The sequence below is a fragment of the Elgaria multicarinata genome, chromosome 1, assembly GCF_023053635.1.
Source record: "Elgaria multicarinata webbii isolate HBS135686 ecotype San Diego chromosome 1, rElgMul1.1.pri, whole genome shotgun sequence".
Taxonomy (NCBI): Eukaryota; Metazoa; Chordata; class Lepidosauria; order Squamata; family Anguidae; genus Elgaria; species Elgaria multicarinata.
The window spans coordinates 152,950,320-152,972,334 of record NC_086171.1 but is presented as its reverse complement, the minus strand read 5'-3'; the positions used below and the strand labels follow the sequence as shown (position 1 = coordinate 152,972,334).

Here is a 22,015-nt window from a genome sequence, read left to right as displayed (position 1 = left end):
GGGAATCACAACACTCTTTGTGGGCTATAATAACTGTTCATTATTCTTAAGGTGGTTAAAAGTACACTGCATTTACTCTGCCTTAGCCACTAAACTGTACAGCACAAGTGTGATGTTTTTTCTGGACCAATCAAAATGTGTTCTCTATTTTGTATCTGTTATGTTTCAGCCTTTGTAGGGCAGACCTTTGACCAGGCTTCAAAAGCAGGGCAAACCAATAAGATAGGGTTGTATCTAAATTCTACAGCCATGCCTCATACACATTAATTCAGAACTGCTCTTCTTACTTCCAGCTCCTACTGTGCCTACAGGTTGCTTTCTTGACAAGCCCCGGGAGCCATGACAGGGTCTCAGGCTCCCCCCACCCCTGCACCCTGCCCGACACACACACCAGGATCCCACAGAAGGTACTCCAAACCCCACTCTCGCACACACAATGTTTCCTTCCTCCTTTCCTCACCTTCTTCCCTGATTGTGCGCCAGCAAGGCTTTACAGCATCAAGAGAAAAAGTTTCTTGTCATATCATGCAGCTGGCTGCTGCTTGCCAATTGAGATGCTAAATGCTGGGGGATAAAGAGCTTGTGGAAAGATAATAAAGCAAAGGGGAGTAAATTAAAGTAGTTATAAATAGCACCAGGAGAAAGAAGGGATGATGTCACCCACATTTACATAAGCTGGCATTTCTATCCATTCTTCCACACAGATTCTTTCTTCTCATTGCCCATGCGATAAATGGTTCAAACTGGAGCTGGGCTGTCCCTTTACATGCAATCGGCTTTCATTTGGAATGTGGCACATGACCCACACCCCTTGCATGTGGTAAACATGAGCTAAGCACCACAGTGCAGTGTTCAACTATGGTGAGTGCGAAAGCAAGGAAAACCTCGTAGGGGAGTAAAAAATAGCCAAAGGCAAGGGTGGAACCAAGTAATCTTCTACAATAATATTATTAGTAAAAAGGTTTTCCAGTGGTCATCTGAGTACTGGAGCCTGCCCCTGTCCTCTTCCTGGCTTCCGGCGACCAATCCCCGGTTGCCATCTGCCCTGGAAAGCCCCTGGATCGACACTGGAGTGAAGTCACGCGGAGGAAGGGCCATGCTGACCTCACTTCCAAGGGAAAAGTCAGGGTAAGTCCCCAACTTTTTTTGGTGCTGCTTTGGGGAAAAGCCCCGCAGTTGCTGCAAGTCATTGTCTGCGTCATATAATCAACGCAGCGCCACCGCGCAGCCACTGCGGGACAAAGAAGACATTTAGACAACCCCCTTGTGGCAAAGTAATGGCACAATTGCTTCATCCTGAATTTGGCACAGATCAGGGGATTCAAATTGCCCGCACACCAGTGTGTGTGTGTGTGTATGATATGCCATAAATGATATGAAAATGGGAATAGGTAGAACGCTCTGTTCATTGCATACATCAAGGGTGTTGAAGCTCTTTCAGACCGAGGGCCAAATTCCATTTCAGAGAAGCTCTTGGGGACCACATTCCAGTGGTAGGTGGGGCTGAAGGCAAAAGGGGTGGGGCCACAGTACCACACAAACCAGCATAGTTTAGCTTAAAGCTTTTACTGCCAGTAACTAAGCCTTAGGGGAGGCATTTCAAACTTTTAGAATGTGTGTGTGTGTGTGTGGGGGGAACAGAGCAAAACCTGGGAAACTACCAAATAACCAGCAGCTGGGTGGAAATGATAGAGGCAGAGATGTGGCAATCAGGGGAACCCCTGGAGGACCATATTTGGGTCCCGGAGACATGTCAATATTAACAAATACAGACCAATGCTCCTTTTCCTGCCTTCCAAAGGAGGATGCAAAAACCTGTTTAAAAAGGCGATTTTACTTTTGTGTCAAAGCAAGGTCATGTTCTCACTTCCCCTATTATCAACTATTGACTCCTATTTATATGGTATTTGCACAGAGGCCTTGGTGTTATTGCGTGGTATTTATAGCTATTTCACATAGGAATAATTACAAGGCAAGACTTAATGTGGGACAAGGGTGCATGTGGGAATAGGACAGGATATGGCAAAGTGGTTAAAGCCTTCACTTCTCATACTAATATTAACACCACAAGCTTTATATAGCACCTCCACAACCATCCTTGGTCTCCAAAGAACTTTACAAATATGGAACGAAGCCTCACACCACTAAAGCGTGATGGAAATGAGAAGAATAGAATCCCATAATCCATACAGAAGGTTAAAAGGGCAAGCCAAGGTAACACAGTGAATCCGCAGCAAAGCTGGGAATAAGTAACCCTCCCACTGCCTTGAGTCTAGATGGCTCATGTCACGGCCTGTTTTACATGTTAGGACTGTAACTAGAACCGTGTGATTGTGTTTCTGTTTGTTTTTTTCAGTGAATTTACATTTTCCAATGCTTGAGTCTGGAACAGAATTAGGATCAGGTCCAATTTTTCATATTTACAGTTTGCATGCGCCAGACAGGCCCCTTGAAACACCTTCCCCATGACCAAGGAGTGGAAGGAGTTGCTGTACAGAGACAGCTCTCTGCTTATGTTTATTCAAGGCTTGCTTTACAATACCAGGGAAAAGAAAAAAGCCTTGAGCCAGTTGCAGCACAAGACTGGGTGTGGGGTGGAGAGAGAGAGAGAGAGAGAGAGAGAGAGAGAGAGAGAGAGAGAGAGAAGAAGAAGAAGAAGAAGAAGAAGAAGAAGAAGAAGAAGAAGAAGAAGAAGAAGAAGAAGAAGAAGAAGAGGTAATGGACAGATAAATGCCCAAATTGGGAGCTCCGTTGCTTCACTAGCTGCAATTGTTCTGGCTGGAATAACAATCATAAGAACATAAGTGGAGCCATGCTGGATCAGACCAAGGGTCCATCTAGTCCAGCATTTTGTTCACATACTGACCAACCAGCTTTCAACCAGGGACCCACAAGCAGGACACAGGTACAACAGCACCCTCCCACCCATGTTCCCCAGCAACTGGTGTATACAGGCTTACTCCCTCTGACACTAAATGTAGCACACAACCATTGGGACTGGTAGCCATTGATAGCCTTCAGGAATTTGTCTACCCCCTTTTAAAGCCATCCAAATTGGTGGCCAACACTACATCTAAATTCCAAGTTTAACTATGTGCAGTGTGAAGAAGTACTTCCTTTATTTGTCCAGAATCTCTCACCAATCAACTTTATGGGATGACTCGGGTTCTAGTTTTATGAGAATTAAATGTCTCCCTATCCACATTCTCCACACCATGCATAATTTTGTACACTTCTATCATGCCTCCCCTTACCCTCCTTTTTTCCAAGCTGAACAATCCCAGCTGTTGTAACCTTCCCTCATAGAGGAGATGCTCCAGCCCCCTGATGATTTTAGCTGCCCTTTTCTGCCCTTTTTCCAGCAATACAATATCTTTTTTAAGGTATGATGACCAGACCTGTACACAGAAGTCCAAGTGTGGTCACACCATAGATTTGTATAAAGGCAGAAAGCTATTGGCAGTTTTATTCTCAATTCCTTTCTAATAATGCCTCATGTGGCATTTCCCCCTTTTTGCACACTGGGTTGACATTTTCACAGAGTTGTCCACCACAATCCCAAGATCATGGCTGTCCACTCTGAAGGTAAGTGAAGGCCAGTGGGGAAGAGAGGTCCTTCTGCAGCTGCTATATCTTACAGGGTCGCTACAGCCAGGAAAGTCCTGATCCTGTTGGCCAGGCACCCACAATGCTGTGGATGGTTCCTAAGCCTCTTCCCCCTCCACACGTCCTGGGAAGAGGATGGAAGTTCAAAGTGGATGCACCAGAAGTTCCTAGAGCCAGTCCTGTCCCCTGGCTGACCTTCAAGAGTAATAGAAAAGTAACAAGCCCAAGAACCTAATTACAAGGCGGAGATGTGTGTGTGAGAGAGAGAGTGGGTGTGTCTGAGCTCCAAAATACAAAATCACTCTTTTGAATACAAATATTGATTTTGCATCCAAATAAAGGACAATACTTTGCTTTGCAGCATGGCAGTCTTCTAGTTAAACAAAATGTATAATTATCTTAAGAAATAAAATTAAAATCAGGAGAGGCAGGGGGTCTGGTGGTTGCCAAGAGAGGTGTCCGTGGGTACCATGTTGGAAACCCAGACTTGGAGCCTCTGTATCAGCAAATTCTTCCTGAAATGGAGAAGCTGAGAATGATACCTCCAGAGCCAAGGTCTGTACTTTAGGTTGAGGGAAGCTGAATTGTGGAACTCCCTGATACACAGAAATATCTGTGGGAAAGAATTTAGCAATTTTCAAAGAGGGATTAGATATTAATATAAAATTACTATCAGCAATTGCCAACTGTTTATGCCAAACTCCACCTCAACCTGTCACTGTTTGTGACTGGTGGGCTTCAGTCATTTTTACACGTTCAAGTCAGACCTAAGAGTAGAAAGTTTGAGAGCCCTTGGTGCAGACAATACTGAGTTAGATGGATCAATGATCAGTATATGACTACTTCCTAAGAGGCCTGTGCAAATTCACACCATTGTGAATACAAACAAATTGACTGATTTGTCCATGTGGACACCTGCTCAGAGCTCTCACAAAAACGTCTGTCTCACTCATAAGGAAATTTCATTTCAACTAACAGTTCCACTGACGTTTTGTGCAAATAACCTTCAGTAAGAAAGAAATGTATTCTCTCCTCCTTTTTTCACTTGTTATGGCATCATCTTCATCCTACTCTAAATGAAACCCTGACTCTTTCTCCCTGTTTCCTAACTTCTGTTCTGATCATATTTTCCTGTAAACGTCTTAAAGAGGTTCATATTAAAAAATCTGGTGGTGGTTCTCAACCTCATTTCAGGCGCAGTAATATACCACATATACAGAAAAAAGAAAAAAGCAAGCTGTGATTTCCTAACACATGGCTGAACTGGAAAGAAAAGACACATACTGACATTGCTTAATGGATTGGTGAGAGCTCTGAGTAGAGCAATAAATGTGAGTTAGAGCCTGGCAGACTTGATTTATGAGGATTTACCAGAAGGAACACATGTGCATATTACATGGCCGTGGGATGACTAAGAGGTGAGAGACAGAGTACATCTCTCTGGGCCTTTGAAGACAATTAACAAACTGCAATTTCCTTTTTGTGCTATAGATTCAGCATCAGTAGAGTTAAATTCTTTCTCCATATAATAGAAGGGGAAGGAGAGGACTGTGCTCAGCCCAAGACATTTTGCTGTCTGAGGCAAAGGAAAAGATGCCCCTCCCCCCCATTCCACATTCAGAAGCCAACTAAAGTGGCAGCTGAATCTTAGCTCAACACTGGTGACAGGACAGGCTTCTCCACTGCACCTGAGGACAGCAGGCAAGTTTCTGTGGTTGCCCCACAGGCCACATGGCACATACAGCTCTGTCCTCAACACCCCTTCCTGCCCCTTGCCGCTTAACTCTGCCTAAAGGTAGGGCTGGCCCTGAAAGACAGATTTATTCCAGTAGGACAGTTGCTTTTAAAATTATATTTATAGAAGAGGCGTGTATTCCAGTGGGGGAGTACACAGCTTTCAAAGAATGAAAGAAAAAGCCACATCCAGGAGAAGGAAGGAGACAAATGTTTTAGGAAATAGCTGTCATTGTTTCATTGAGAGCATGAAGCCTTGCTGACGTTGACCATTTTCTTTCATTAAATGATTAGGTAAGTGATGCTGAAATCATATAGCAAAGAAGAGGTCAGCTCTAACAGAAGGTAAACATCAATATATATCAAAGTTAAGCAAAAGGGCATGGGAGCTATGTTGCTCCTAATGATGTAACATCCAACAAAGGTCCATGAAAATATGTGCAATCACAGTCCACAAAGCATGGGGTATCTCTAATGGTCATGTTATCTAGGGCGGAGGGTGTGGTTGGGGAAGGGAATTGCTTCTTTCTACCATTTAAGCCACAACATTTGATCACCGGGAATAATGTCTGTATCACATGTATTGTAAGGAAAAGCAAATAGTCTGAAAATGCCTTTGGAGTATGGAACTGGAAAGCCAGAAATGCAAAGCAGAACTCAAGGAGAAATGGGAATGAACTGGCCAAGACACGTTTCCTAGTGGTGGAGATAGTGGGAATGACTTTGGTGATCGAGTCCAGAGTTTAATTGCCTGCTTTCCTTATGGGCAAGTTCTGAAATACAGTTTTAAAATTTCAGTCCTCTGGAAACTGAAGCGTTACTACTTTCTATAACTTTGCATTGCTTTGTATAACATTGCATATTCACCTTTCATGGCTTGCTCCCTGTGACATCTGAGTACCGAGAGCCAAATGGAACCCCTTGTATAGTCCATGTAGGTCCCCCATGCAGGTATTCTGAATGCAGTGGAGGCTGATGACGTCAGTGTCAGTGGGGTGGTGAATCTGCTCTGAGTTTCAGTCAGAACCAGTCAGAACTTTAAAGGAACTATCCAAGGTTCTTCCAGCCTCCACTGTCTGAACGGTGAACGAGGTTGACCGAACCATGAAGAAATGTGAATTAGACACTTTAGCCACAGATTATGCTTCAGTGTAATGTTTTCAGGGGTGGGTAGGTTGGTAGCTGCTTTTGGAATGCCTATATTTAGACAAAAAAGAAGAATACAAATTGGAATTTCTTATTCTGGAGTCTTTCCAGGTTTATGATGAGTTCGTTTTCATGGTGAACATGTCATTTGGAATTGAAAACTTCCTGTCTCAGCAATGCTCAATATGTTCAATGAAACAACGGCATCTAGTGGCTGAATTATAATGCTACACAGCATTTCACACTGCTGATGTGGCACCATTAACGGTTATTACAGCTTATCTCTGATCTTTTTGAAAGTGGGATAAAGGGGGGGAAGTGCATGAGGCATCCTGGAGGTTGATGGCATCCGCAAACTTCCATGAGTGACCAATCGTGATTGTGCAATAAATCGCTCTTGTAGAGAAGCTCAAAGGGGCAGGGTACTCAGAAATGAGGTAGATGAAGGAAAGGTGTGGTATAGGCAATGAAACCCGAGAACCTGAGAAACAGGAACCTGAGGGAAGGGCAGGTGAAGAAGAAGAAGTTGGTGTTAGGTTGTAGGCACTGGGACTATAAGAGAGGAAAAAAATTAGAGCTGAGTTTCACATAGTGATATAAATCTACTAGCGAATTCTTTGGCTTCAAGCTTCTAATAGGGACCCAGGAATGCTAGGAGCAGATAACCAGAAATAAACATATTATATACAATGTAAGCCAACATGACATCAGAAAGAAGTGGAGTGAATTGCAGTAGAGATTTTGCCTGAATGATTTAGAAAGTACATACATGGTTATTTCTGGGTGTGTTTAGGGTTAATATAAGTTGAAGGATTTAGGGTTAATATAAGCATCTTTAGTAATACATAATCAACATCTGAAGTTTTTCTCTTCCACAGCAAGAGTTTAATAGCTAACCCACTCCCCCGTGCTTCTAATCAAGATGTACACAGCCAAAGCAAAATATGTCAGTGCACAAGGCAGTGCAAAGCTGCAGGAAACTCTTAAACAAATGAAGACTGAACCTGAAAAAATAAACCCCACAAGTGAATGCACCCATCCACATTGATGAACTCTTCTATAACCTCATGCAGATGATCTCTTAAATTGAGTTGATTAAACTAGGCCAAACCTGCTGATTCAAGTCTTGCTTATATTAGGAACTTATCGTGGCTCAATGCTGAGTCAATCAGCTGCATTGTAGATCTCTACTAAAACATCTGGAATTAGTTAAAATCACAAATTTTATCTACCCTCAGCAGAGTAGGACTGAACAAAGTAAGAGCAGAAACTGAGTGTGTCCTAGAACTTAAGATGCTGCAGAGGATTATGGGGGCATGCTTTAGAGGGCTGTTCTAACTGGAAAAGCCACATACAAATATTTGAATGAAATACTCTTCAGTTCACCTAGGGAAGAAACAGCCATGTCAATAGTTCTGAGAGCTAACCCCATATTTCAGTTTCACCTTGGCTGTGCCCCCTTGAATTGTACCATCTCAGGAGGAGGCAGCCTTGTCCTACCCTTTGGTCCCCTGTGGCTTTATTTTACAAAGTTTCCAGGAGCAAAGATTTACACCTACTGTTGATCCGAGGGCTTGTCCACAGTGCAAACTACTGCAGCATAAACTGGAAAAAATATTGGCTGCATTTTTTTCTGTTACAGTAGGTTAATAACACAGTCACAAATGAACAAAGATGAGCCTCTCACAGGTATCATATATTCAACCAAATATCACCGGTGTGTGTGTGTGTGTGTGTGTGTGTGTGTGTGTATCCAGTAGTTATTTTATTGTTTCTTAGTTTAATGCAGTGCACTCAATTTTCTGCTTTTGCAAACAGAGATTACACAAAAGTCACCAGTGCTAATAATTAATTCCTGTTGGACAAAGGAATGTTTCTTAGTTCATTACTTACATGTTTTCAAACAGGATGGTTTAATCTAGCTAAATCTACATCTTTAAGCAACGGGAAGCAATGCCTGTGTGTGTGGAAAACCCCGATCAGAAATCCAGGCAAGTTTCTTTGGTACATCTGAAAGTTACACCTGTACTGATAAACCTCTTCTCTGACAAGGCAGTGAATCAATGGGGCTTCAGGATATGGCATGCTCACGGGGAAAAGCCAGAGTCCTGTCATTTGCCTCAAGAACTACCTCCTCATAACCTCGCTGAACCTTGTTGGTCAGATGATAAATGCAAACAGGATCAGGAGCTGTCCCTTCTGCCAATAAACCTCATGTGAGCAAACAGTGAGCTGGAAAATACAGCAACACAACTTCCCTTCCCCTTCCCTTCCGTGTGCTGGACCCTTCCCAAAGTCAACCCTCACCAAAGGCGTTCCTGTAACATCACCTCAGCAATTCCCTGAAGAGCAATTAAACCATCCCCAGCTGCCAGCTGTGCTGCCGATCAAGCTAACGACCGTGGACAAAGACAAGAAGGCGAGGCAAACTTGGATCTCCCAGCCCAGCCCCAGGCAGGGTGACCACCTTCTGGCTTGCCAGAAAGGGGGAGGGCGCCAGAGCCATGAAAGCAAGCATGGAAACTGACAGTTGGGTGCTTAATCCCCCGGGGTTCATCCACTCCTTTCCTCTCTGGTTATCAGAAACTTCCAAGTGAAAGGAGTACGTTAGCAAAGCTACATAACAGTGTATTAACAAGGCTTCTCCAAGAGACTTCAGCTAACCTTGACCGGGAGATACAGGTCAGATGGTGACTCTGGTGCAGTATGGGGGGGGGGGGAGAAAGAGCCCTTACCTCCCACCCAATGATGTTGTAGGACAACAATAGACAGAGATACAATAGAGTCAGACAGGTGTGCGCTGCTGCTCCTTAAATAATTACAATTGTAGCTGAACCCATTTTTCGTAAGTTTTGATTGTGGTTTTGCAGTTGGCATGTTCAATGAGGGAGAACGCTTCATCGAACAGTTAGCAAATCAAGCACAAATAGCAGTAATCCTGCTTTTTCCTTCGTGCCTGAGAACACAAACACAGTTCAGGCAGTGCTGTGCAAAAAGACCACAAAGACTGGTTTGTAAGGTTCCAGATAAGTTCCGGAGCTAGCTCATAGGTCAGGGGAGATCCCAATCAATGGGAGTAAGGGAATTGTGCAGTCCTTGAGCTTGTCTAACCAAGATCAGGGAAGCAACTGAGCCCTCCCTGGGGCCAATATAAAACCCCCTGCAGCTCAAGTGAATGATATCTTCCTCACTGCAGCCCACTCCCAGCCTGTCTATAGTTACATGGGCTAGCCTGTGAGTTAGTTCAGAGAATGTGCAGTTCCCTACAGCCTTAAAAACCAGCTCTTTTCTTGTACTGTCGAGGACTCAATAAAAAAAATGGCAACAATTTGATGGGGCAATTGAAAACACACAAAAAAGAGGTACTTTCCCCGCCCTTTTAAAAAAATAACAACAAAAGAAAAACAAAATTAAAAGGCTATTCTGGTTCACCTCTAATTACCTATGCTGTCAGCCTGCAGTATAGTAGCTGATCTCAGAATAGTCTCCTCTGACTTATTGCATCTAAGAGCCTTAGTTTTGAAAAGATTATGGAATGCATTTTATATTATTACTATTATTATTATTATTATTATTACATTTTTATATTATTATTTATTACATTCGCTTCATAGCTGAAGCTCTCTGGGTGGTTTACAAAAGCTGAAACTGAAAAAAAGTGTATTTGGTGATCATTTCCACCCTTGTGAAATGTGCCCCCCTTTCTGCAATTTTGCTGGGGAGCTGCAAACAGAGTTGAAAGTGTTTACAGCATGGTTCCATCTTCAATGCATGTTCAGAGCTGGGACAACGATCAGATTGTTCAAAGCCAAATCAGACTGTCCATAATCCCAAGCAATTGTGGATTATGTCACCAATATGATTACCTCATGATGCTACATAGTCACATCTGATTGGTATTGTCCTGAAGCTAATTCAGAGTGAGGGCAGAAAACATAACTGTCACATAGGCAAGACTAATTGTATATATGGCGTCATGACATCATCGTGCTGACTATGTGGTCTCCAATAGGCTGGGATCCCTAAGCCAGCAAAAAGAACATGGTTTGAAAAATAATGGCATGAAAGCAGCAGCTGATCAAACTTGCAAACAGGCCATGAAAAGCAATGAAAATGGTGACCGGGAAAGGTTTCAGAGACCATTTCAGGGGCCTCAGAAGTTCTATTGCACAGCAAAAACATTTACTTGTGAAGATTTGATGCAGCAATACATTTTATGAACATCCGGACTCTACATTTCACACACATAGGTGTCAATTCTGCACTAGTTCCCGCTATATCATGGCAGTCTAAATCAGGAAAACAAATCAGCCTGGCATCAGCACCAAAGCTACAGTCCATGTAACAAGCTTTCTGCTAGCAAACTGAGCAGACAGTTGTCTTATTATTTCTGGGCCTCTCCCTAATTACTTTCTTTGCTTCCAGTTTAGTGCCAAAGTGTTGAACTGATAGCAGAGGATGTCGATGCAAAGCTTTCAGGATATCTCATACCTGGAAGGGAGAGCTGCTCAATTGCCCCATCATTCCCTGCTAGAATAATAAAATAGTCTTGCTTACAAATACCACTAACTGTGGCCACATGCATTTCCTGTGTCCAAACCCAAGGGAAAGCAATCCAACAAAACCCAACTGAACATGCAGTTCAAGCAGCTAGTCAAACACAAGGAAACACCTCACATCAAGAGAAAAGCACACTGCAGACTTTCTCTCCTGCCACTCCTTAAAGGCTGAGGACCAACTTATGTGTCCCAAGCACAGCCCTTAGGTGCACAGTGAATCAAATGCTTGTTACAGACAGTCACATGGCAAAGACCACTGCTCAGTTGCTCCATACTAGAACACCCATACTAGAACACCCATGACCAGAACACCCAAACGCTCACTCTCCTCATCCCATCATGTTTTGGATGCTAGTGCTTTAAGCTATTTCCTACCTGGTGTTGTCTGCATCTCAGATACTCCACCAACTACAATGAGAGCCTCAATGATCTTCACATGATGCTCAGGATTCACCTCCATGCTATGAAGACAAGGATATAGTGCAATGTCAGCCAGGCTTTCTGCTTGTATGGCTACGATAGGAGGTGGAGTGTGATACCAAGACTTTGAACATGACAAGACACAGCCAGCCCCAGAAACTGTGCAACTTAAGATATTTCAGAGGGCCCGAGTTGCAAGAGCATCATAGGCAGCAGAGCTTAATGGATCATCAGTGCTATTTCCAAATTTAATGTTAACCACGGTTTAGCATTTACAAGAATTAATAGTTACTTGAATAATGGGGTTGCTGTTGTTATTATTTACTTGTTTACATTTATTCATTGCACGTATATACCATCTTTCTGTCAGAACAATCAAGCTCATTCACATTTTATAATAATGCCTTACTATCTAAGTGACATGGTACAAAAGGAAAAAGGAAACAGCAGGGAAGCGGGGGAGAAAAGGAACAAACTCCTTCATATTATTACATAATAGCTGTGTTCAGACATCATGATAAACCAGGGTGGCTTATCACGATGGTACGCCGTATTATCTGAACCCAACAAACTAAAACAAGCCAACTTTAAACTATGGGTTATAAAGCTAGCTTGTTTCAACAAACCATGGTTTAGAAGCAACCACAGTTTAGGGTTTGGATGACATACTAAACTGCAACTAATCTAAACTGGAAGCAGAAGTTTCTGATCTCCTCATAGCCATGCCAGAGGGGGATGGGGGCACATGCATGCCCAGGTGGAGGACTGGCTCATTGTCGTAATGCGAAAACACGGTTTAGTGTCATATCCCAATGCATCCGATGAAGTTACATAATGACCAGGAAGAATTGCCACTGATGGTGTGAAAGCAGTGATCACATCATTCAGATAACATTGAGACAGCAGTTATATGATGATCCATTAAAACCCATTGCCCAAAGCACATAAAGCTGGGGTGAGAAACCCCTGGCCCAGGGGCCATATGCAGCTTTCTGATGCTCTGTGTGTGTCTGCTGAGTCCCAGGGAGTCCCACCCAGTTTTCCCTTCAGTGCAGCTCATTGGTTATAGGGGAAAGACAGCTGTGCTGGCGTGGCTTGTAGCAACTCCAGGACAGTGATTCCAATAGGAGCCTTTTAGCCTATCCTGCCTCAAACAATCCCAGTGCAGCTGGAATCACTGTTTCCCTGCCACTAATGCCATCAGGGAAGCAGTAACCAATCAGGGTTGTTGGACGGCAAGGGCTTCATTTCTGCACCCTCAAGTGATTCCAGTGATGCTGAGATCACTGTTTCCCCACCACTAATAGCAATCTCAGTTGAGATGGGGGGCTGGGAGGGTTAAGGCCTCTTCCCAGTAATCCTATTGCTGCTAAGATAGCTGGGGTCAGGGGAGGTTTTAACCTTCCCATCTCCTAGCGATCCCATCTCAGGTGAGGTTTAAACCTCTCCATACTTGTGTGCTAAGTTGTGGGAGAGGAGAGAGAGAGAGGGTTTGCACAATCAAACAACCCACTGTAGCTTATTGAAGTCATGGTAAGGTTACACCATGTGCCAGTGGCCATTCTGAAAATTAAATGCCTGGCTGTGACTTGTCATGTTGTGTGAACCTGGAGATTGTGGGTTATGAAAATTCTGTGGGGACTGTTGTTGGGTTGTGCAAATCCTGCCCCCACCCTGCACATGCCGCAGCCCACTGTGGCTTAAACAATCTGCGGTGGCCTATTCTGATGATGCAAACCAGGTCAATGTGTGTGCAGTTCCTGACCCAGCACTGCATACAGCTCTCATGATCAAAAAGGTTGCCTACCACTGACATAAATTTTTGGAGCCGAGTAAATCATTAAAAAAAAAATAGGTTTCACAATCTAAAATATAAATGGCTTTTACTTAAATTTTTCAAAAGCAGATACATTTTGAAACTTTTTTTTTTTTTTTTGCTATTGTGCGGGAATATATTACAATTTTATAAGCTCTTATTTAAAATGGAATTCCACTTTGTTCATGAAGGAGAGGAAATGCCCAATCTATGTTTCTGGTAAATAGTGAAGACTGGTACATGGTCCAGCAGTCTTACCTTGATGAGGACTGTTTAAAAAGAACTTCACTAAAGGCCTCTCCAAGCACCCTGGGTGTGAGGTGATTCTTGCTGCCATTCTGGCACAGTTTACAGAAATGCCTGGTCAGATGTTGTAGCAGGACTCTGTGCCACTGAGGGAAGCAGGGAGATTCCAGGATCATCTTTATTTGTTGTCCACACTCTTCCAGGGTCTGTGTTTCTTCAGGAGAGATGGAAGGTGGGAGGGGGGGAAAAGAGTTATTATTATTATTATTATTATTATTATTATTATTATTATTATTATTTATTTATATAGCACCATCAATGTACATGGTGCTATACAGAGTAAAACAGTAAATAGCAAGACCCTGCCGCATAGGCTTTCATTCTAATAAAATCATAATAAAACAATAAGGAGGGGAAGAGAATGCATGTCCTTGTAAATATTCAAGACAAGTGATTTTAGTGTGCATTTTCAATCACTTGGATAAATAATGCACAGTATGGGAATCTCAAGCTTCAGTTCCTATCAGCCTGCTGTACATAGGTTTTTCTTCCATAGCTCTCCTTTTCAAGAAACCCTCAGAATATTCCATCTTGGCTCAATAGCACCTGGCTAGCTTATATGGAGGTTGACAGGCACCTGATGCCTGCCATGGAGAAGTTGTATGAGCCCAAAGTGCCACAATTGTTATGAATATTTACAAATTACAGTAAAGTCTACCAAACAATTTTATATCCAGTCCAGTAGAATGTGATGTAATGGCACATAGATGTATATCTATCAGGTTCACAATGGAAACACACATCAGAAAGCCAAAGCCAATCCCCAAATCCTTCAACATGTGCCCATTTCTTGTCTCTCTCTCTCTCTCTCTCTCTCTCTCTCTCTCTCTCTCTTAATGGAGTTTATTACATATCAACTAATACTAGTTTATCTGAATGCAAGCATTTTAATATATCTCAAAAGCATGAATCATACTGTTTGAAAAGTGTGGTTTGTTTTTCCAATAATCCATAAATATTACCCAATTTTGAAAACTTATTGTACATCTGTTTCCTTTCTTGCACGCACATATAAACAAGTATTCAAATTGTTATTAAAGTTTTCAAATTGTTCTAATATGTTTACATTTTTAAAGCTTTTAAATTGCTTTAAGTATATTTGTAAATCACCTTGGGGGGCTATTTATTTATTTCTTACATTTCTATACCGCCCAATAGCCAGAGTTCTCTGGGTGGTTCACAGAAATTAAAACCACAAAATACAACTTAACATACAATATAAAATACATAATAGCTTAAAACTACAGTATAAAAATGCAAGCACAATTTGGGCCAAAACGCATAAATTTATAAATAAATAAATAATATACATTCACACGGTTTATTTTCCCGTTCAGACAATGTTCATATTGTTGACAACTTCCACTATGTTGTGTAATATATTCCTACTGCAACTACTGCATACTAGATTAACTCTTGGTATGCTAGAGGTACATGTTCCGTGAAGATCAATAAAATAATTAAAGGATCTAAGGGATGTTTAATGTGCATTACCTTTTCAACTTGTATACTAACAGTTTTCCAATATCGCTTTGCTAATTCACATGGTCACCACATATCAAAATAGCTGCTCTTTTCTTTTTTATACTTCTAGTATAGCTGATTATATAAACCAGTAATTTTAATTACCTACTCATTAATTTATAGTTCTCTCTCATTTTAACACAAAGAAAAAATATTACTATATGATTAGATAAATTCCCATACGATAAGGATAACTGGGGCAGGATCTACACTAGTGCTTTATAATGGTCTTGATAACTGTTGGGGCCCAGGACACACTCCATACACCATTTTCAAAACACTTTCAAAGTGTTCTATCCTACTTTGTGTAGATTTGCCCTGGAGTTCAATGGCTACTAGTCTTGATGGCTATATTTTGCCTCCAATATCAGAGTCAGTAAGCTCTATCCGATGAGCGTTTTACTGCACGCTCATTACTGGGCACATGGATTGCTCACATAATGTCGTCTGCCTCTTGTGCATCTTCCGCCCCTTCTGGCCTTCACTGTGCCGCAACACACCCCCCCCCCCGAAAAAGTCTGGTTGCTGCTCTCTCCTACTGGACTGAATGGGCCTAATTACTTCCTGTTTTCAGAAAGCGATGTCGGAGCGACAGCAGAGAAGGGACGGGAGCCGCGCGTTTTGACCTAGATGTGTTGGGGCTTAAAAGGCCTGTGTATACCAGTTGCTGGTGAAGACAAGCGGGAGATGGCTCTTCTTATGTTCCAGCATCTTGAGGTGAGATGTGGCCCTAGTAGCTACAAGCATTAAAGTAGGGGTGGGGCACAGCTAATATACAGCTGGTATATATGTTGCATATCTGTGATATTGTCTTTCCAGAATTATCACACATATTCGGAAAAAACAAAGAATAAAGCAAACGAAGTTAACCACTCAAAATCAGAAAACGGCTTTAGAAATTAAAGCTATTTGCATTCTTTTTATTTGCATTTTAAGGCTGTCTATCTGATTTCAAAACATTTAGCACATACAGCTACCATTATCTTTTCCGACTTATCTCTACAATCATGAAGATTAGAGATTCTGCCAATTAGTTGATGTATTTTGCATATCAATGTTTTATTTTATTGGTATACATATTAGCAAAGAACAGATGGGTATCACTTTTAAGTTAGTGCTTAGCCTGTGAAAAGGCCTTTGGTGGATTTCCTCACAGTTCAGCTAGTTAATCTAACTATATTACATCCATTTGCTCTCGTTATAAAATTCCTGGTTTTCCTGTCTTGTAAGAGTAGTGGCTGCCTCCTCCTTGTTGCAATCACAGGAACCGCCAAACCTATTAAACAAAGTAACAGAGGAAAGCCTTTTTTCTTGGGACTAGAGAGGACAAAGTTTGGAAGTTTGTCCCTGGAGTGGAACGGTTGCTCCCTCTTAGGTCTTCCCTGGGAATTTCTAAACAAACTTTGCAAGGTTTACAGTGCAATCCTATGCATACCTAGTTGAAAGTAAGTCCTACTGAGTTCAATGGGTCTTACTTTCAGGTAAGTAAAAATAACAGAGTCTTATGGCACCTTACAGCCTAATAAATTTATTATGGTACAAGCTTTCACAGACTAAAGTCCATTAGTATGCACAGAACTGCAGCATTAGGGTGGAAGTATTTGAAAGATGGATGGTAGAAACATTAACAAACAGAGTAGTTGAACCTACTCATATAAAATCAGGTTAATGACTCTGTACAATAAGCTAAATTGGCTTTACATCCCACTGATGCAGGATTTTAAAGTAAAACATTTAACTTTTTGCTTTGGAGCAATTGCCCTTATGAATATCAACAGTTCATTTTAAAGTTATTACTTCTTGGAATTACAAAAGTTATGCTTGATCTTGTGATCACACTGACCCACCCATCGCCGTTCTGGATATTTTTGTTATGCCCAAAATTTAGTCGGCTGCTATATATGGCCCTAAAGGGATGGCCACCACCTGGGTCCTTGGGGGTTAATCCATTCTTCAGGTAATGGTCCAGGTCCTGGAAGCTTACTTTGCTGTATAACATGATCCTTTCCCCTAGTGGTCATTCCCTATAGTAATGTCATAGCAGCTAGCAGTAAGGACTTCACAGTTATGAAGCAGCACATTTGCTCAGCACATGTTGAAGATATTATATACAAAATCCAGAGAGATGTAACAGTGTGAAAAATCTTTACCTCACTTTTTAAAAAACAAATTTATTTTCCTTAAAAGCAAAAGTATGGGCAAAGTATGAATCAGAAATGGATTTAACAGTGGAATTCTATGTCTACTCAGAAGTAGTCCCTATTAAGTTCAGTGGGGCTTATTCCCAAGTAAGTGGATATAGGTGTGCTGCCTAAAATGTGTTGGGGCTGCTGGGACTAGTGCATGGACTACCAGTTGACCACCCCTGCTTTAAAGTGGATAAGCTCTCTGCTTGACCATGTATAACCCTACAAAAGCCACAAGCTCAACTTCTAGTTCTTCCAGCCTTACAGGGTATGTGAGAAAACATACTAATGACTGCAACATGCTTACGATCAGGGAACAGAAATGGGCCTAGAGTCATAGGTTTGTTCTCTTTATGTGAAATTTATTTGCTCTGGAGTTGAAACATTGGGAAGAATCCAATGCTGCCCCTGTACTAGTGTGTCCCATCACTAGTGCAATGGGAGGTAGCTCTTAAGCAAATAAAAATGGGCCAAAACATTCATTTCAGGAATGGGGCAGGACAGTGGAGCTCACAGAAGGGAGTCCCATTGGAAATAGGCATTTTTGCTTCCTTCTAAGGAAATGCTAGTGGTGGGTCCCACTGGCACAACAGAAACAGTGCAGAAACAGTATAGGATAACACCCATTGTGTGTGCATCAGCCTAGTCCTAGTCCTAAACAGAGAAATAGGCCCCTCTAAATTCATTGGGGACTTCCTTCCTATTTAGGATTCCACCCAAAAGTTTGTAATCATACTGCTAACATGAATGATTCTTGAGAATGCAGCCTCTGTGATACAGGGAAAATCTGCCTTTGTAGAGTCCTCTTCTTAAGGATTTTTTCCTTAGTTGGATGTCTTCCAGTCCTCTGAACTGGAAGGCTACGATCATTGGGCTGCTGGCACCTGTTCTTTAAAAAAATCTTATCTTGGTAAGGTTTATTCAGCCACCACTGACTTTACCACATCTGTAGCATGAACGGCTGATCATAATAATTAGCAAGCAGGATTTGATGGTGTGGCACTGCAGATCGTTAACGAGGCTGCTGGGATGTGAAATGGGCTGGGCTATGCATGGTTAATGAGGCAGTGGGGAAAGACTCCTGACCCAAGGGCCCATCAAACAAGACTGTTGGGAGAGGGTGGGAGGCAGCAGAACTACAGGAAACAGAGCTGCAATTAAAAGCAGGCAGACAAAGAGAGTATCAAATCAAAGATGAATGTGGTTTGGGGCTGGGGAGTGCATTGGCTCCAATCTCAGAAAATCTGGGTTATTATAGCTCCCTAAATGCCTGTGAGAGAAGATGAAGGGTATTTGCAATTGATGATGAAATGAAGGCTTGGAATAAAGACCAAAGGTTTCCCAGCCACTCACCCAACTTAAATCTTTGCTGGTAAAATGCTACCCAAAGCCAATCTTGGGTGCCACTTCTTTCCCACTTTAACATCACATATCAGCTTCCAATAATTGTGTGTCTGGGGAAGGGAACTTGGTTAAATGCGGACATGCAAACTTCTATTAAACTAGTAATTCCATACTGTCGCTGTTTGTACAAATCTCCTCAGTGTAATGTTTTGTCTTTGCTATGCAGACTCTCTCTCCTTACAGCACAGACCACTCCTAGTGTTCATGTGATGGAATGCCAAGATATAGGTTTGTTATACTTTCAGGCCAGCAAAAAGGCATGTTCCGTTTAGTTTAGTGGATACAAACAGAACTGTTGTACTATGTGTCATTGCCCTTTAGCTTCTGGTGTGATAACAAAGGGTACTTCCAGATGGAAGGCTCCTATAGCTAATAATCAAAAGGCATTGTAGAACGTAGAAGCTCCTAGATCTCTAAATATTTGCCTCTGATTTTTCAGCTAAAAGTATAAACTTAGCCGAGCCACTTTTTAACAGCTCATCTCAGTAGCAGACTGACCAACCCTAGTTGGAGATAGCACTAGAAACTTTACACTACCATGTTGCACACGCAGCTCTGTCCAACAGCTGGCTACCAGTCCCGGTCTGAAGCATCTGCCACCTAAAGCTAGTGCCTCACTTGAACTAATGGTAGGGCTGGCCCTGAGGATCAGGTTTATAGAAAAAGTGTATACGTCCTCTATCAAGACTTGTGCATCGAATGTACATGGAAAACAAAGGCTGCATTTTCATTATGGCTACGACGTTAACACAGTTATTTGATGAATCAGTTTAAGATCTTTTTAATCGACTAAAAAAGTACCCTCAATGAATCTTCAGCAGATTTTTAAAAACTTAATTACTTCTAATATAGTATGTATAAGATCTGCAAATGGCAAGCACAATCTTAAAAGAGGACTTTCCTTGTGTGTGTGTGTGTGTGTGTGTGTGTGTGTGTGTGAGAGAGAGAGAGAGAGAGAGAGAGAGAGAGAGAGACCAACACTGTTGAGAATTCCCCCCATGAATAAACCATGAAAGAAGTTACAAAGGGATCGCTTTGGAGGCCTTCCATCCTTGACCCTTGCTCACAAGTCTTAAGTTGTGAGATCCTGTGAACAAAAGCTAATTTTTGTGAACTGCCCAGACAGCTTTGGCTATTGGGCAGTATAAAAATGTAATAAACAAACAAGCAAACATCATTAAAGAACTTATTCAAGAAAGTGTGCTTTGCTTCAGCACTATTCACACATGAACTCAAACTTATTCTCCGCAAGGTGGCCATGTGACATGAGGCTACCCTGGAATTCTCCTCCATTCTGCTTACTAGCAAGCAAGGATAGATAGAGGCATTCTGGAAAAGGATGGAAGAGGCCCTACTCTGGTAATGAATGCTGTGGATGCAGTAGGGGGTACATATTCATCTTAAAATACCCAATTCTCTTGCTCTTTCCTTGCTTTATTACGGTAAGCCCTCTCTCAAGTGAGCACTGAACAGATTCAGCAGGTTAAGGTTTTCTTAAATTAAAGTCAATGGATGTGGGAATGCATCATGACTGGGGCAAGAACAGCCTTGCCATCCCTGCCATTCTGTGGTCTACACCATGCTGGGTAGTAATTAAACTCAGCAAAGCCATTCCAATGAAATAAATAAATTCCAGCAGTGCTCACAGGCAGCTCTCCTAAACACCGGAGAAAAGCTGAAATCTGCTCAGCCACATTTCCCCAGCAAATAGGATCTGGGCAAATCCACTTAGCAGTAGAGAAAGCAAAGCCTTTGGGCTGGCGGGGACTGCGTCGCTGCCATTCCTATGCCTCACCCTCTGCACACACACACACACCCTCTCCAGTACTGGCAAAGACTCCTTTGATGTCTCACTGCCACCCCCACGCGCTCAGCTCTTCATTAGAGCATTAGCAACACTCTGTGTGCCTGACCTTTCCTCTAGCGAAGGATTCAAGGAGCTCACTTGATTTAAAGGGGCCAAAAAAAGAAACCCTAGCAACAAGAAACACTCTACAGCAGCACCTTTAAGATGCAACAGCTACCATTGTGGACAAATATGCTGAGAGTTGCTACTTGACTCTTGCTTCCCCCCATTTTAATGTCTCTTATTGCAAAATGCCCAGTTACATGGAACACAACCTGGGCAGGGACAGGGGCAGGGGCAGGGGGAAGGAGCTTTGATCATATATTCCCTGGAGCTGGGTTGCAAAGGATGATATACATCTGTTTTATATATATATATAAAACAGATGAACTAAACATAAGATCCCTTACATTTTGGTATATATAAGCTAACTGGAAAGGGCAACTAAAATGATCAAGGGGCTGAAGCATCTTCCCTATGAGGGAAGGCTGCAACAGCTAGGATTATTTAGCTTGGAAAAAAAGGAGGCTTACAGAAGACCTGACAGAGGTGTGCAAAATCATGCATGGTGTGGAGAATGTGGATAGGGAGACATTTTCCTCCCTCTTCTATAATACTAGAACCTGAGGTCATCCCATGAAGCTGATGGGTGGGAGATTCAGAACAGATAAAAAGAAGGAAGTCGTCACACAACACATAGTTAAAATATGGAATTTGCTACCACATGATGTAGTGATGGCCACTACTTTGGATGGCTTTAAAAGGGGGCTGGATAAATTCCTGGAGAAGGCTAGCAATAGTTATTAGTCCTGATGGCTCTGCGCTACCTCTAGTACTAGAGGCAGTAAGCCTAGATACACCGGTTACTGAGGAACATGGGTGGGAGGTTGCTGTTACTTGTGGATCCCTGGTCAACAGCTGGTTGGCCACTGTGTGAACTAGATGGACCCTTGGTCTGATCCAGCATGGATCTACTTATGTTCTTATGTGTGGAAATCATAACATATCATATACACAAATAATAATGAGCAAAAGTTATCCAACTTACTACATTCACTGTGTTCCCCATGCCCCACCCCTTTCCAACACTGTTGTTTTGCACAATTTTGTTTTTGTTTCCAGCTTTTGAAAGGATTGGCAGGGAAAACTGTGAGTGGTGGAAGCAGTGCTAAGATGGATGGCACATACATGAGGGAGGCAATAGGAAACGGACAGTTGGGATTTTGTGCCCTGGAGAGGGATTGGCAGCTGAGTTGCCTCCCTCGACCAATGGAATCCTCTCCAAACTTGACCGTATCTAGTCCTTTATGAGAATGTGCACATTTTTAGACTTTTTCTCTGGAATGATAGGAATTAGAAACTTGGTTCTTTTATTTATTTATTTATTTATTTATTTATTTATTTATTACATTTCTATACCGCCCAATAGCCGGAGCTCTCTGGGCGGTTCACAAAATGAAAACTGCAC

General features: G+C 42.2%; 1 protein-coding gene across 1 annotated transcript in view; it reads right to left on the bottom strand.

Annotated features, from left to right (window-relative positions):
• Nucleotides 1-22,015, bottom strand: part of PIK3R3 (phosphoinositide-3-kinase regulatory subunit 3) — a 323,162-nt gene that overhangs the window by 181,433 nt on the left and 119,714 nt on the right. Inside the window, exons 5-6 of the mRNA XM_063139463.1 lie at nt 13,540-13,741; nt 11,421-11,506 (exon numbers count right to left, since the gene is read on the bottom strand). Coding sequence (XP_062995533.1) covers nt 11,421-11,506; nt 13,540-13,741 — 288 coding nt within the window. The remainder of the gene's footprint in view (nt 1-11,420; nt 11,507-13,539; nt 13,742-22,015) is intronic.